General features: G+C 60.7%; 1 protein-coding gene across 1 annotated transcript in view; it reads left to right on the top strand.

The window, feature by feature from the left end:
* Positions 1-1,612: 1,612 nt before the first annotated feature.
* Positions 1,613-16,822, top strand: part of PDZD8 (PDZ domain containing 8) — a 32,456-nt gene continuing 17,246 nt past the window's right edge. The window contains exons 1-3 of the mRNA XM_044274128.1: positions 1,613-2,392; positions 5,595-5,720; positions 8,012-8,114. Coding sequence (XP_044130063.1) covers positions 1,668-2,392; positions 5,595-5,720; positions 8,012-8,114 — 954 coding nt within the window. The 5' untranslated portion in view covers positions 1,613-1,667. The remainder of the gene's footprint in view (positions 2,393-5,594; positions 5,721-8,011; positions 8,115-16,822) is intronic.

The following is a 16,822-nucleotide window of genomic DNA, read 5'->3' as shown; positions in this document are numbered from 1 at the left end:
CAGACGGTGCACCCCCACACCCTGCAGACGGCGCACCCCCACACCCTACAGACGGCGCACCTCCGCACCCTGCAGACGGCGCGCCCCCGCACCCTGCAGACGGCGCACCTCACATCCTGCAGACGGCGCACCCCCACAGACGGTGCACCCCCACACCCTACAGACGGCGCACCTCACACCCTGCAGACGGCTCGCCCCCGCACCCTGCAGACGGCGCACCCCCACACCCTGCAGACGGTGCACCCCCACTCCCTGCAGACGGCGCACCCCCACAGACGGTGCACCCCCACACCCTACAGACGGCGCACCTCACACCCTGCAGACGGCTCGCCCCCGCACCCTGCAGACGGCGCACCCCCACACCCTGCAGACGGTGCACCCCACACCCTGCAGACGGCGCCCCCCACACCCTACAGACGGCGCACCTCACACCCTGCAGACGGCGCGCCCCCACTCCCTGCAGACGGCGCACCTCACACCCTGCAGACGGCGCGCCCCCGCACCCTGCAGACGGCGCACCCCCACTCCCTGCAGACGGCGCACCCCCACAGACGGTGCACCCCCACACCCTACAGACGGCGCACCTCACACCCTGCAGACGGCGCACCTCACACCCTGCAGACGGCGCGCCCCCGCACCCTGCAGACGGCGCACCCCCACTCCCTGCAGACGGCGCACCCCCACTCCCTGCAGACGGCGCACCCCCACAGACGGTGCACCCCCACACCCTACAGACGGCGCACCTCACACCCTGCAGACGGCGCACCCCCACACCCTACAGACGGTGCACCCGCACACCCTACAGACGGTACACCCCCACTCCATGCAGACGGCGCACCCCCACAGACGGTGCACCCCCACACCCTGCAGACGGCGCACCCCCACACCCTACAGACGGCGCACCTCCGCACCCTGCAGACGGCGCTCCCCCGCACCCTGCAGACGGCGCACCTCACATCCTGCAGACGGCGCACCCCCACAGACGGTGCACCCCCACAGACGGTGCACCCCCACACCCTACAGACGGCGCACCTCACACCCTGCAGACGGCGCGCCCCCGCACCCTGCAGACGGCGCACCCCCACTCCCTGCAGACGGCGCACCCCCACAGACGGTGCACCCCCACACCCTACAGACGGCGCACCTCACACCCTGCAGACGGCTCGCCCCCGCACCCTGTAGACGGCGCACCCCCACACCCTGCAGACGGTGCACCCCACACCCTGCAGACGGTGCACCCCACACCCTGCAGACGGCGCCCCCCACAGCCCCTGCAGTTTCCTCTCCACTGACACGCTAAGCTCCACACTTCTCAACTTCAACAGCTTGTCACCATGACAACAAGAACGTATCGTGGGTGCACGCACATGACGTCACCATTCCCCGCCCCTTTCCTCGTTCTTAGTCCACTAATCTGCGACGGAGGAGAACAGCTGAGGCAAAAACGGATAACGGAGTGACGCAATCACATTGGTCCCGCCCATGCGATGTCGCAGCCAATCAGTCTCTCGCACAGGGTGACAGCTGGACGGTAGTAGCCGCCCCGTGTCAGTCCGGCAGCCAATCACCTGGCCGGTGGCGGAGCCGGAGCCCGCCCCTTCCTGCTGAGGCCAGCCAATGGGCGGCTCGCTGGCGCTGAGGCCGCTGCTGTGAGGCGCAGGCCGGTCATGGTGTACGCGCTGCTGCTGGCCGCTCTGGCCGGCTGTGTGCTGACCGTGCTGCTGCAGCTGCTGCTCCTGTACCGCCGGCCGGCCGCTCCGCCGCCGCCCCCGCCTCCCCCCAGCCCCGGGCGCTCGGTGCAGGCGGACGCCTCGCTGCGGGACTACCTGCTGGGCTCGGCGGCGCCCGAGAGCTGCCACTTCCTGAACGCCATCTTCCTGTTCCTGTTCCGGGAGCTGCGGGACACGGCCGTGCTGCGGCGCTGGCTGCTGCGGAAGATCCGGGTGGAGCTGGAGGAGCTGCTGCTGTCGCGGACGGCCGGGCGGCTGCTGGAGGGGCTGAGCCTGCGGGAGCTGAGCCTCGGGGAGGCCGTGCCGGTGCTGCGGGGCATCCGCCTGGTGCCGCCCGCCGAGGCCGGGGACGAGGAGCTGAGCTTCGAGCTGGAGGCGGAGTACGGGGGCGGCCTGCGCCTGGCCGTGGACGTGGAGCTGCTCTTCGGGAAGTCGGCGTCGCTGTCGGTGCGGCTGGGCCGGGTGCAGGGCCGCCTCCGCCTGATGTTCCGCCGCCTGCCCTTCACCCACTGGGCCTTCTGCTTCCTGGACGAGCCGCTCATCGACTTCCAGGTGCACAGCCAGTTCGAGGGCCGGCCCATGCCGCAGCTGACCTCCATCATCGTCACCCAGCTGAAGAGGGTGATCCGGAGGAAGCACACGCTGCCCAACTACAAGATCAGGTACTACTGCCCCCAGCATCCGGCCCGACTGGAGGGTCGGGGACTACTGCCCCCGGCATCCTGCCCGACTGGTGGGTCGGGTACTACTCCCCTCAGCATCCGGCCCCACTACAAGATCAGGTACTACTGCCCCCAGCATCCGGCCCGACTGGAGGGTCGGGGACCGCTGCCCCTGGCATCCTGCCCCACTACAAGATCAGGTACTACTGCCCCCAGCATCGTGCCCGACTGGAGGGTCGGGGACTACTGCCCCCCAGCATCGTGCCCGACTGGAGGGTCGGGGACTACTGCCCCCCAGCATCGTGCCCGACTGGAGGGTCGGGGACTACTGCCCCCCAGCATCGTGCCCGACTGGAGGGTCGGGGACTACTGCCCCCCAGCATCGTGCCCGACTGGAGGGTCGGGGACTACTGCCCCCCAGCATCGTGCCCGACTGGAGGGTCGGGGACTACTGCCCCCCAGCATCGTGCCCGACTGGAGGGTCGGGGACTACTGCCCCCCAGCATCGTGCCCGACTGGAGGGTCGGGGACTACTGCCCCCCAGCATCGTGCCCGACTGGAGGGTCGGGGACTACTGCCCCCCAGCATCGTGCCCGACTGGAGGGTCGGGGACTACTGCCCCCCAGCATCGTGCCCGACTGGAGGGTCGGGGACTACTGCCCCCCAGCATCGTGCCCGACTGGAGGGTCGGGGACTACTGCCCCCCAGCATCGTGCCCGACTGGAGGGTCGGGGACTACTGCCCCCCAGCATCGTGCCCGACTGGAGGGTCGGGGACTACTGCCCCCAGCATCGTGCCCGACTGGAGGGTCGGGGGCTACTGCCCCCCAGCATCGTGCCCGACTGGAGGGTCGGGGGCTACTGCCCCCCAGCATCGTGCCCGACTGGAGGGTCGGGGGCTACTGCCCCCCAGCATCGTGCCCGACTGGAGGGTCGGGGGCTACTGCCCCCCAGCATCGTGCCCGACTGGAGGGTCGGGGGCTACTGCCCCCCAGCATCGTGCCCGACTGGAGGGTCGGGGGCTACTGCCCCCCAGCATCGTGCCCGACTGGAGGGTCGGGGGCTACTGCCCCCCAGCATCGTGCCCGACTGGAGGGTCGGGGGCTACTGCCCCCCAGCATCGTGCCCGACTGGAGGGTCGGGGGCTACTGCCCCCCAGCATCGTGCCCGACTGGAGGGTCGGGGGCTACTGCCCCCCAGCATCGTGCCCGACTGGAGGGTCGGGGGCTACTGCCCCCCAGCATCGTGCCCGACTGGAGGGTCGGGGGCTACTGCCCCCCAGCATCGTGCCCGACTGGAGGGTCGGGGGCTACTGCCCCCCAGCATCGTGCCCGACTGGAGGGTCGGGGCTACTGCCCCCCAGCATCGTGCCCGACTGGAGGGTCGGGGGCTACTGCCCCCCAGCATCGTGCCCGACTGGAGGGTCGGGGGCTACTGCCCCCCAGCATCGTGCCCGACTGGAGGGTCGGGGGCTACTGCCCCCCAGCATCGTGCCCGACTGGAGGGTCGGGGGCTACTGCCCCCCAGCATCGTGCCCGACTGGAGGGTCGGGGGCTACTGCCCCCCAGCATCGTGCCCGACTGGAGGGTCGGGGGCTACTGCCCCCCAGCATCGTGCCCGACTGGAGGGTCGGGGGCTACTGCCCCCCAGCATCGTGCCCGACTGGAGGGTCGGGGGCTACTGCCCCCCAGCATCGTGCCCGACTGGAGGGTCGGGGGCTACTGCCCCCCAGCATCGTGCCCGGCTGGAGGGTCGGGGGCTACTGCCCCCCAGCATCGTGCCCGGCTGGAGGGTCGGGGGCTACTGCCCCCCAGCATCGTGCCCGGCTGGAGGGTCGGGGGCTACTGCCCCCCAGCATCGTGCCCGGCTGGAGGGTCGGGGGCTACTGCCCCCCAGCATCGTGCCCGGCTGGAGGGTCGGGGGCTACTGCCCCCCAGCATCGTGCCCGGCTGGAGGGTCGGGGGCTACTGCCCCCCAGCATCGTGCCCGGCTGGAGGGTCGGGGGCTACTGCCCCCCAGCATCGTGCCCGGCTGGAGGGTCGGGGGCTACTGCCCCCCAGCATCGTGCCCGGCTGGAGGGTCGGGGGCTACTGCCCCCCAGCATCGTGCCCGGCTGGAGGGTCGGGGGCTACTGCCCCCCAGCATCGTGCCCGGCTGGAGGGTCGGGGGCTACTGCCCCCCAGCATCGTGCCCGGCTGGAGGGTCGGGGGCTACTGCCCCCCAGCATCGTGCCCGGCTGGAGGGTCGGGGGCTACTGCCCCCCAGCATCGTGCCCGGCTGGAGGGTCGGGGGCTACTGCCCCCCAGCATCGTGCCCGGCTGGAGGGTCGGGGGCTACTGCCCCCCAGCATCGTGCCCGGCTGGAGGGTCGGGGGCTACTGCCCCCAGCATCGTGCCGGCTGGAGGGTCGGGGGCTACTGCCCCCCAGCATCGTGCCCGGCTGGAGGGTCGGGGGCTACTGCCCCCCAGCATCGTGCCCGGCTGGAGGGTCGGGGGCTACTGCCCCCCAGCATCGTGCCCGGCTGGAGGGTCGGGGGCTACTGCCCCCCAGCATCGTGGCCGGCTGGAGGGTCGGGGGCTACTGCCCCCCAGCATCGTGCCCGGCTGGAGGGTCGGGGGCTACTGCCCCCCAGCATCGTGGCCGGCTGGAGGGTCGGGGGCTACTGCCCCCCAGCATCGTGGCCGGCTGGAGGGTCGGGGGCTACTGCCCCCCAGCATCGTGGCCGGCTGGAGGGTCGGGGGCTACTGCCCCCCAGCATCGTGGCCGGCTGGAGGGTCGGGGGCTACTGCCCCCCAGCATCCGGGTCCACTACACTGCCCCCTCCCAACACCCCCCCCGGCATCATCTGTGCACTCCCTGTCTGACTACTGCCGCCCCCATCATCCAGTTTAGTGTCCTTGTGCTGCCGCCTCTTGGTACTCCCATCCTCTGCTCCTCTCAGCACATTGGGTCTTGGGGGCGGATATTCTGGCGGTGCTCTCTCGTCTGTGTAGCTCCTCCTCCTTGGATGTTGATGGGACCTTGTGCGCTGCCTCCATCATCCAGTAATTAACCTTTGACCTGACTAGCTCATATGCCGCCATGTGACTTGGCGGTCGCCATGTTGGGTGTCATAGTTCAGCATCCCGCTGCCAGTAGTTTGCCGCACTTTGTCCCTGATCTCGCCATCCGGGGGTTAAACTCTGATTTTTCTCTTCATTCAGATACAAGCCATTTTTTCCGATGCAAGTGGCACCGGCCGCCGAGGAGGTGGAGGACCGGACACTGACGCTGCACGACCTGGGCCTGACCGAAGGTCGTCTGAAGGTGTCTGTAATGGAGTGCGGCAGGTGAGCGCCCCTTCTGGGGGGTGGGGGGCTGTGTTCTGTAGGAGGGGTCTGTGGTGGACAGCGCCCTCTGGCGGGGGGTCTGTGGTGGACAGCGCCCTCTGGCGGGGGGGGGTCTGTGGTGGACAGCGCCCTCTGGCGGGGGGGGGTCTGTGGTGGACAGCGCCCTCTGGCGGGGGGGGTCTGTGGGGGACAGCGCCCTCTGGCGGGGGGGTCTGTGGTGGACAGCGCCCTCTGGCGGGGGGGGTCTGTGGTGGACAGCGCCCTCTGGCGGCGGGGGGTCTGTGGTGGACAGCGCCCTCTGGCGGCGGGGGGTCTGTGGTGGACAGCGCCCTCTGGCGGGGGGGTCTGTGGTGGACAGCGCCCTCTGGCGGGGGGGTCTGTGGTGGACAGCGCCCTCTGGCGGGGGGTCTGTGGTGGACAGCGCCCTCTGGCGGGGGGGGTCTGTGGTGGACAGCGCCCTCTGGCGGGGGGGGTCTGTGGTGGACAGCGCCCTCTGGCGGGGGGGTCTGTGGTGGACAGCGCCCTCTGGCGGCGGGGGGTCTGTGGTGGACAGCGCCCTCTGGCGGCGGGGGTCTGTGGTGGACAGCGCCCTCTGGCGGCGGGGGTCTGTGGTGGACAGCGCCCTCTGGCGGCGGGGGGTCTGTGGTGGACAGCGCCCTCTGGCGGCGGGGGGTCTGTGGTGGACAGCGCCCTCTGGCGGCGGGGGGTCTGTGGTGGACAGCGCCCTCTGGCGGCGGGGGGTCTGTGGTGGACAGCGCCCTCTGGCGGCGGGGGTCTGTGGTGGACAGCGCCCTCTGGCGGCGGGGGGTCTGTGGTGGACAGCGCCCTCTGGCGGCGGGGGGTCTGTGGTGGACAGCGCCCTCTGGCGGCGGGGGGTCTGTGGTGGACAGCGCCCTCTGGCGGCGGGGGGTCTGTGGTGGACAGCGCCCTCTGGCGGCGGGGGGGGTCTGTGGTGGACAGCGCCCTCTGGCGGGGGGGGGGTCTGTGGTGGACAGCGCCCTCTGGCGGGGGGGGGGTCTGTGGTGGACAGCGCCCTCTGGCGGGGGGGGGTCTGTGGTGGACAGCGCCCTCTGGCGGGTGGGGGGTCTGTGGTGGACAGCGCCCTCTGGCGGGTGGGGGGTCTGTGGTGGACAGCGCCCTCTGGCGGCGGGGGGTCTGTGGTGGACAGCGCCCTCTGGCGGCGGGGGGTCTGTGGTGGACAGCGCCCTCTGGCGGCGGGGGGTCTGTGGTGGACAGCGCCCTCTGGCGGCGGGGGGTCTGTGGTGGACAGCGCCCTCTGGCGGCGGGGGGTCTGTGGTGGACAGCGCCCTCTGGCGGCGGGGGGTCTGTGGTGGACAGCGCCCTCTGGCGGGGGGGGGGTCTGTGGTGGACAGCGCCCTCTGGCGGGGGGGGGTCTGTGGTGGACAGCGCCCTCTGGCGGGGGGTCTGTGGTGGACAGCGCCCTCTGGCGGGGGGGGGGGGGGGTCTGTGGTGGACAGCGCCCTCTGGCGGGGGGGGGGGGGGGGGGGGTCTGTGGTGGACAGCGCCCTCTGGCGGCGGGGGGTCTGTGGTGGACAGCGCCCTCTGGCGGGGGGGGGGGGGGTCTGTGGTGGACAGCGCCCTCTGGCGGGGGGGGGGGGGTCTGTGGTGGACAGCGCCCTCTGGCGGGGGGGGGGGGGGGTCTGTGGTGGACAGCGCCCTCTGGCGGGGGGGGGGGGGGGGTCTGTCGCTATAAAGGTTTTGCTCCTGTTAGAGGTAATAGTTTAGTCCTGATCAGTGGAGCACATCGCTGTAGTCTCATCAGGATGATGGGGGTTGTGTTACCTGGCGCAGCGGGCACCAGCTGCTCCTCCATTGTCCCCAGGCACAGTCTGCTGCCTCCATTAATATTTCATCCTTATGCTCCAGTCACCTCTAAAGCTGCGTTCAGGCCTAGGAGTCCTGTGCTGCGGTACAGGCGCCACATCTCCCACAATGCACTGATACTGGTTATGTGCCCCCCATGTATGAGCTGTAATCGGGGGGTCCTGGTTACTGACCCCCCCCCCGCCCCCCATGTATGAGCTGTAATCGGGGGTCCTGGTTACTGCTTCCCCCCCCCCCCCCCCCCCATGTATGAGCTGTAATTGGGGGTCCTGGTTACTGCTTCAATGTATGAGCTGTAATTGGGGGTCCTGGTTACTGCTTCCCCCCCCCCCCATGTACGAGCTGTAATTGGGGGTCCTGGTTACTGCTTCCCCCCCCCCCCATGTACGAGCTGTAATTGGGGGTCCTGGTTACTGGCCTCTGACCTCCCGCCTCTTATCTTTCAGGCTCCTGATCTTCGGCTCTTATGACCAGGAGACATTTGTTCACTGCACCCTGGAGATCAGCGGCGCCCCCTGGAAGGAGAAGACCAGGACCTCCATCAAGACGGTAAGAGCTGCTTCCCTACGTTTCAGATAAAGTCCTGAACATCTAGAGCCATGATGGGGAACCTGGTACAGACCGAGCGCCCGATCTGCCGCCGTACAACCCACGTGTTTAGCGCCAAGTGCCAATAATTTACCCTAAATGCTGCCCGTGCCGCCCGTGGGGCACCCTGCGCTGCCGAATGGCAGGAAAAACCTCTAAGGCATATTGGTACACCATGGACTTTTCCAGGGTGCGGGACCCCACAGAGAGGGCTCAGAATACCACCTCGGGCACCTGTGACAAATTTTTGCCACCACTGGTCTAGGGTTTGGAGCAGAAAATGTAAGTGCCCCCCCCCCCCCCCTCATGTTAACATCCATGTAGAGCCTGAATCCGCTCACATAGTGAGTGCAGCTCTGGAGTATAATACAGGATGTAACTCAGGATCAGTACAGGATAAGTAATGTATGTACACAGTGACTGCACCAGCAGAATAGTGAGTGCAGCTCTGGAGTATAATACAGGATGTAACTCAGGATCAGTACAGGATAAGTAATGTATGTACACGGTGACTGCACCAGCAGAATAGTGAGTGCAGCTCTGGAGTATAATACAGGATGTAACTCAGGATCAGTACAGGATAAGTAATGTATGTACACAGTGACTGCACCAGCAGAATAGTGAGTGCAGCTCTGGAGTATAATACAGGATGTAACTCAGGATCAGTACAGGATAAGTAATGTATGTACACGGTGACTGCACCAGCAGAATAGTGAGTGCAGCTCTGGAGTATAATACAGGATGTAACTCAGGATCAGTACAGGATAAGTAATGAATGTACACAGTGACTGCACCAGCAGAATAGTGAGTGCAGCTCTGGAGTATAATACAGGATGTAACTCAGGATCAGTACAGGATAAGTAATGTATGTACACGGTGACTGCACCAGCAGAATAGTGAGTGCAGCTCTGGAGTATAATACAGGATGTAACTCAGGATCAGTACAGGATAAGTAATGTATGTACACAGTGACTGCACCAGCAGAATAGTGAGTGCAGCTCTGGAGTATAATACAGGATGTAACTCAGGATCAGTACAGGATAAGTAATGTATGTACACGGTGACTGCACCAGCAGAATAGTGAGTGCAGCTCTGGAGTATAATACAGGATGTAACTCAGGATCAGTACAGGATAAGTAATGTATGTACACGGTGACTGCACCAGCAGAATAGTGAGTGCAGCTCTGGAGTATAATACAGGATGTAACTAAATGATTTTCCTATTTCATGACGTAAAGTCATAGTTTTATTAAAGACACGGAGGCGAGTATTGCTATCTCCTTCTTTACTTTCCACCAATAGCAGCAAAGAAGAAATTTACATAATCATAACAATAAAGGACCCTCCCCTCTCAGATCCTATAATAAGCAGTGTCCTCTTCAGTAACTTCCTCTTTCTTTGGAACCGAAACACCAACTTCATAACCGGAACTGGAACCGAAACCGGAAACTGGAACTGGACCCGAGAATGATAAACAACCGGTCCATCACGCCGTAGAACTCAAGCCAACATGGCTAACACCTCCGGAAACCGGGAGCAACGCAGAAGTCCATACTTCGTGGAACCTTCAACCTGAAACAAAGCAAATAATATAGCCAGTGTAAGAGGCAGGCAAAAATTGAACAAAAACCGACCCAGGAAACGGTCGTACATTATAAGGTCGCTGAAAACAGAACCATAAACAGTCAGTAATACAACTATGCAAGTATACGTAATAAATAACCAGAATCGACAATGTAAACAGTCCAACAAATTAAAACCACAAAAGGGCGGGCAGGAACAACCCAGGGCGGGCAATACTCGCCTCCGTGTCTTTAATAAAACTATGACTTTACGTCATGAAATAGGAAAATCATTTAGTTTTACCTCAAGACACGGAGGCTCATATTGCAAGTTCAAAGCTGATCAATAATCGACGAAAACACATGAGGGGGCGGACGAAAATAAAATTCTCTGAACGTTGCGGCCGTAGACCAGTCAGCCAAGCGCAAGATGTCCTCCAAACGAGCCCCCGAAACGGCCAGGGCAGTGGCAGCCACGCCCCTGGCCGAATGAGCGGTAAAGACCGCCGTATCAATCCCAGACAGGGACATGACCCACTTCATCCAACGCGCCAACGTGGGACTAGACACCGGGCCAAAAGGATGGCGGATGGAGAGGAACAGTTGCGGAACGTCCGCAGAGCGGTGAGTCCTAGTACGCGACTCATACTCCCGCAAACAGGCTACCGGACAGAGCGCCGGGGAAGACGGGAAACAGGGATAAGAGACAGACCGAATATTAGTCTTAGTGCGCCGCGTAATGTTAAACGTGACGCCCTCGGGAGAAAAGGACCTAGCGTCATGATCCAAAGCCCTGACATCGGAAACCCTCTTACAAGAAATGAGACAAAAGAGGGTCAACAACTTGGCAGACAGTTGCCGGAGAGAAAGAGCCGCGTTCTCAGGCCACGCAGAGAGAAAAGAGAGGACCAGGGAAACGTCCCACGTAGTGGTGAAGCGAGGCCGAGGAGGCCGAGCCAAGCGCGATCCACGTAGCAGGCGTGACACCGAAGGGTGTTGACCCGCCGGAACGCCATCAAAACCCTGATGAGTCGAAGAAATCGCTGAACGGAACAAATTAATGGTCCGATAAGCCTTTCCCGCCTCAAAAAGGGATGTAAGGAACTGCAGCAAATGGGTCACAGGCGCCGAAACGGGATCAAGGTTCCGTTCCACGCACCAGCTAACCCAAGCTCCCCAAGCTGCCCGGTAAGATTTTCGGGTGCCGGGAGCCCAAGCGTTGTCCAGGAGGCGTCTAGTTGCCTCCGAAATGCCTGCGACCTCTCCGGGAGTCCGGAGATCCGGCACGCCAGGAGCTGAAGGGAGCCGTCGAGCAGCAGGGGGTGAGGAGCACCCAGAGGGCCCTGGAGGAGATCCGTCCGACCCGGAAGGAGGAGAGGCACGTCCGTCAGGAGTTCCAGGAGAACCGGGTACCATGCTTGAGTCCCCCAGAAGGGGATCACCACCACCAACTCCGCAACCTGACGACGAACCTGCAGCAGCATCCTCGGGATCATGGCGAAAGGAGGAAACGCGTATTGCAGAGCCGAAGACCAGTCCTGAAGGAACGCATCCACCGCCTCCGCCTCCGGATCCGGGCGCCAGCTGAAGAACCTGGGAAGGTGAGTATTGAGCCGTGACGCGAAGAGGTCCACGGCGCAAGGGCCCCAGGTATCCGAGATCGTGGAGAACATCTCCGGCGCTAGCCTCCAGTCGCTGCCGTCCGTGAAGCAGCGGGAACTCCGATCCGCCCGGACGTTGTGTAGACCCGGAAGGTACTCCGCCTGCACCATGATGTCCCTGGAGAGACAGTAGGACCAAAACTCCTTCGCCAGTCGCGCCAAGGTAGCCGACTGGGTGCCGCCCAGGTGATTGACATAGCGGACCGCCGACACATTGTCCATACGTAATCGGATGCAGGCATGCGCCATGCCATTGGAGAAACTGCGGATGGCAAACGAGCCCGCCAGGAGTTCCAGAGCGTTGATGTCAAGATGGCTCTCGGCCTCCGACCACCGACCCCCGGTGGAGACACCTTCGCAGTGGGCACCCCAGCCCAGGAGACTCGCATCCGACTCTATCGTGAATTCCGGTTGAAATCCGAAGATCGCTCTGCCGTTCCAGGCTTCCAAGTTGTCTAACCACCAACAAAGTTCCTCCCGAGCCTCCTGATCCAGAACCACCATGTCCGCGAACGAGGCCCCGGAACGAAGGTGAGCAATCTTCAGGCGCTGAAGGGCCCGATAATGGAGGGGGGCTGGAAACACCGCCTGGATGGAGGAGGCCAACAGGCCAATAATGCGAGCCAGGTGACGCAGGGACAGGGACGACGCTGAAAGGGCATGTCTCAATTCCTTGCGGATCGTCCGCAATTTCTCTGACGGGAGACTGAGAGATTCCGCAACAGAGTCCACCGTGAAGCCCAGGAATTCCATCCGTCGAGACGGCGTGAGGCAGGACTTCTCGGGGTTCAGTAGAAAACCAAGAGCCGAAAGGAGGTCCGACGTCCATTGAAGGTGCCGAAGCAGGGCCGCCTGACATTGATGCATAATGAGGATGTCGTCCAGATAGATGACTAGACGTACACCCCGACTCCGCAGCCAGGCAACGACCGGACGCAGGAGCTTGGTAAAGCACCATGGCGCCGAAGAAAGGCCGAACGGGAGGCAAGTGAAGCGCCACACTTCGCCCTTCCACAAGAAGCGCAGGAGATCCCTGGACGAAGCGGCTATCGGGACCGTCAGATAGGCATCTTTGAGGTCCAGTTTCACCATCCAGTCCCCTGGGATCAGTAAGTCCCGAAGGAGGTGAATACCCTCCATCTTGAAGTGGCGGTAGCGCACCACGGAGTTCAGGGCCCGGAGATTTATAACCGGACGCATTTGCCCACCTTTCTTCTGAACTAGGAAGATGTTGCTGAGCACGCCCCTCGGGGCGGAAGGGGCCCTCTCTATCGCCCTCTTTTGAAAAAGGGAAAACAGCTCTAAGTCCACGAGCTCTCTGTTTGGTGGGGCTAGGGGAAGTGGTGGGGGAGAAGGAATGAGGTTCGGTGAACCCGTGAGCTCTATGTGGAACCCCTGTAGAGTGGTCAAAACCCACGGGTCTGATGTAATGCTGGACCAAACGTGGAAACAAAGACGGAGTCTGCCCCCTACACAAGGAACCAAAGAAGCCCCCACTGGGGGAAGACTTACCGAAGGACTTTCGGAAATTGGGATTTCCCCGGACAGACCTCGAACGCCATTGGCCGCCTCTGGCCGGAAAGAACGGAGGAGGATTCCTTTGGTCCTGGAAGGGCGGTCTTTGATTGAAGGAGCCTCTGCCCGAGCTGCGGGCCTGGAAACTGGAGCGGCCGGACAGACGGCCCCTACTACTGCCGGCCCTAGTGGAGACCCGTCCCTGAAAGACCCTTCTCATGGAGGACTGGGCCTTGTCCAGGGCGGTAAATGCCCCTACGTATCTGCTGAGGTCCTTAATAAAGGAATCCCCGAACAGCAGACCCTGAGCATCCCTTCCTGACTCAGTGAGTGCCAGGTTGGCCAATTTCGGGTCAATTTTAAACAAAATGGCTTTACGCCGTTCAATGGCCAGGGAGGAGTTTGTGCTGCCCGCGATACAAATGGCCCTCTGTATCCAGCCAGTAAGCTCCTCCGGATCTATCGGAGAGCCGTCCGCTCTGGCCGATTCGGCCATCTCAAAAATTTTGGCGAGGGGGCCAAAGATGTCAAGGAGTTTATCCTGACAACTCCTAATTGCGGAATCTAACCCCTTGCGGGGGTTCCAGCCGGTTTTAGCCAAGAACTGGGTCATCTTTGGATCCACAGATGGCGTATCACAGACCTTGTTGGGGATCAATGGTCTGGGGCATTCAGCTCGGAGCTTGCTGCGCGCCTCTTTGCTAAGAGGACGGCGCACCCAATGTTCCAGGTAATCGCTCACATGAGCCACTGGCAGCCACTCCGCCGACCTAGGGTGGTGGAGGGAATCAGGATCAAATAATGGGATGCCTGAGGGGTCCACCAGGGTAGAAACCGTGTTAGGGGCAGTGGCGGAGGCGCCCACGGACCCAGAGGTGGAAGGCCTAGGGCCAGCATCATCTGGAAATTCAGATTCCATCTCCCCTTCAGATTGGCCGCTTGCCTCCGCATAAGCCTCCATATCAGATTCTACATCCGAATCTATATCATCAGTTTGTGCTCTAGCACATTTCCACTTTCGCGTCCGTTCTGCCTGACGCGGCAAGGCTCTTTTGCGCGATCTAAGCGCGCTATCATGGGTGGCTTGAATCACACCAGTCAAGGTCTCCTGGGCAGGAGGTTCAATGGTAGGCTGCGGGTTAGTGAGTACAGGCAACTGAGTAGAGGGGCCAGGGGTATGGGCAGCTAGGGCCTGAGAGATGGTTTGGGATATCATAGAAGACATGGATCCCATTGCCTCAATAATAGCACTAGACACTGAGCGTTGTAGCTCCAGGGCCTGTGCACTAGTAGTTGGTAAGCTGGGATCCCCAGCAGATGGGGGGGGGATTAGGCCCAGCAGGAGAGCGGTCAGAAGACATATTAGGAGTTTATTTAAAGCTACTAAAGTGGCAGACAATCTAACTGGCAGATGCCTGATATATTAGGGGTCACTAAGACCGAGGAGGTGGGTACCTAAAGAGGGGTTAGTCACCCCAAGCGCCGCAGAGCAGGAGCCGAACCGGAGCCGAGCGACAGACGTGCACGGCAGAAAACTCCGAAATCCCGCGAGAGGACGGGCGGGAGTTCCCAAAATGGCCGCCGAGATCTCGGAGCCGCGGGAAACCAAGCGCAAGCTGCCGCCGAAACCTAGAGCGCCGGGAACCAGCGGGGCGGAATCGGCGCAGAGGATGAAGGTAGGGAGGAAGGAGGAGAGGCGCAGAGCGCCTCCCAAGTAAAACGGAGCGAAAATTTGAATAAAAACGCGGTGGTTGAGGCAAGGATAGGATGGGGAAAAAAGGAGGGGGCACCCCCAAACGAAAAACCCAATAGGCGCAGGGGATTACAGGTGACAAGGAAGCAACTAGCCCAAAACTAGGGGAATGATAAAAACCTGGCAAAGGGCAGAGACTATGAATAATAGACAAGCCCTAAGCCACACAGGGTATTGAAATACAGGCATCATACATGCAAAAATACCACATGAAACACAGAATCAACTTATCTTTGGTGGAGCAGCAAAGAAAGAGGAAGTTACTAAGAGGACACTGCTTATTATAGGATCTGAGAGGGGAGGGGCCTTTACTGTTATGATTATGTACATTTCTTCTTTGCTGCTATTGGTGGAAAGTAAAGAAGGAGAAAGCAACATGAGCCTCCGTGTCTGTAATGTATGTACACAGTGACTGCACCAGCAGAATAGTGAGTGCAGCTCTGGAGTATAATACAGGCTGTAACTCAGGATCAGTACAGGATAAGTAATGTATGTACACAGTGACTGCACCAGCAGAATAGTGAGTGCAGCTCTAGAGTATAATACAGGATGTAACTCAGGATCAGTACAGGATACGTAATGTATGTACACAGTGACTGCACCAGCAGAATAGTGAGTGCAGCTCTGGAGTATAATACAGGATGTAACTCAGGATCAGTACAGGATAAGTAATGTATGTACACAGTGACTGCACCAGCAGAATAGTGAGTGCAGCTCTGGAGTATAATACAGGATGTAACTCAGGATCAGTACAGGATAAGTAATGTATGTGCACAGTGACTGCACCAGCAGAATAGTGAGTGCAGCTCTGGAGTATAATACAGGCTGTAACTCAGGATCAGTACAGGATAAGTAATGTATGTGCACAGTGACTGCACCAGCAGAATAGTGAGTGCAGCTCTGGAGTATAATACAGGATGTAACTCAGGATCAGTACAGGATAAGTAATGTATGTACACAGTGACTGCACCAGCAGAATAGTGAGTGCAGCTCTGGAGTATAATACAGGATGTAACTAAGGATCAGTACAGGATAAGTAATGTATGTACACAGTGACTGCACCAGCAGAATAGTGAGTGCAACTCTGGAGTATAATACAGGATGTAACTCAGGATCAGTACAGGATAAGTAATGTATGTACACAGTGACTGTACCAGCAGAATAGTGAGTGCAGCTCTAGAGTATAATACAGGATGTTACTCAGGGTCAGTACGGGATAAGTAATGTATGTACACAGTGACTGCACCAGCAGAATAGTGAGTGCAGCTCTGTGGTATAATACAGGATGTAACTCAGGATCAGTACAGGATAAGTAATGTATGTACACAGTGACTGCACCAGCAGAATAGTGAGTGCAGCTCTGGAGTATAATACAGGATGTAACTCAGGATCAGTGCAGGATAACTAATGTATGTACTCAGTGACTGCACCAGCAGAATAGTGAGTGCAGCTCTGGGGTATAATACAGGATGTAACTCGGGATCAGTACAGGATAAGTAATGTATGTACACAGTGACTGCACCAGCAGAATAGTGAGTGCAGCTCTGGAGTATAATGCAGGATGTAACTCAGGATCAGTACAGGATAAGTAATGTATGTACACAGTGACTGTACCAGCAGAATAGTGAGTGCAGCTCTGGAGAATAATACAGGATGTAACTCGGGATCCTGTGGGGATTCGTTCTGGTAGACGGGGTGTGCGGACCCAGTACAGAGGCAAATTACCAGTTCTTAAATCAAACTTTCGTGTTTATTCACACATAAAGCAAAAACAAAACGTCCCTTTGCAGCCTTGGTCTTGGTTCACACAATGGAAAGTCCACATAGTAAAAATCACCTTGTTGGCAGTTCTGCCTCAGCAGTCCATAGCCGGCTTTTAGGGGGCCCGTTTCCCTTACAGACGGGTCTCGGCCCTCCAGCACGGCACAAGCCTCAGATCCCAGCACACAGACCTCCTGAGCTCCACTGTCACAGAGTTAGTCCTCCTCACCTGGCAGTGCTGGCATTTTTTTTTTTTTTTTCTTAGGCCTGGCAAAACTCTGCCTGGAACATGGGGAGTTAACTACCCCCTGTAAGAGCCGTCCTGTATCGGGTATTGCCGCCATACTAAGTATTAAGGTGTCAAACAACTGCTGCTGACACATAAAAACCGTCTCTTACTCCACTGAGGCCAGGAAC

The sequence above is a fragment of the Bufo gargarizans genome, unplaced genomic scaffold (assembly GCF_014858855.1).
Source record: "Bufo gargarizans isolate SCDJY-AF-19 unplaced genomic scaffold, ASM1485885v1 original_scaffold_1491_pilon, whole genome shotgun sequence".
Lineage (NCBI taxonomy): Eukaryota > Metazoa > Chordata > Amphibia > Anura > Bufonidae > Bufo > Bufo gargarizans.
Note: the sequence above shows the minus strand (reverse complement) of the source record. Positions and strands in the feature narration are given on the sequence as shown.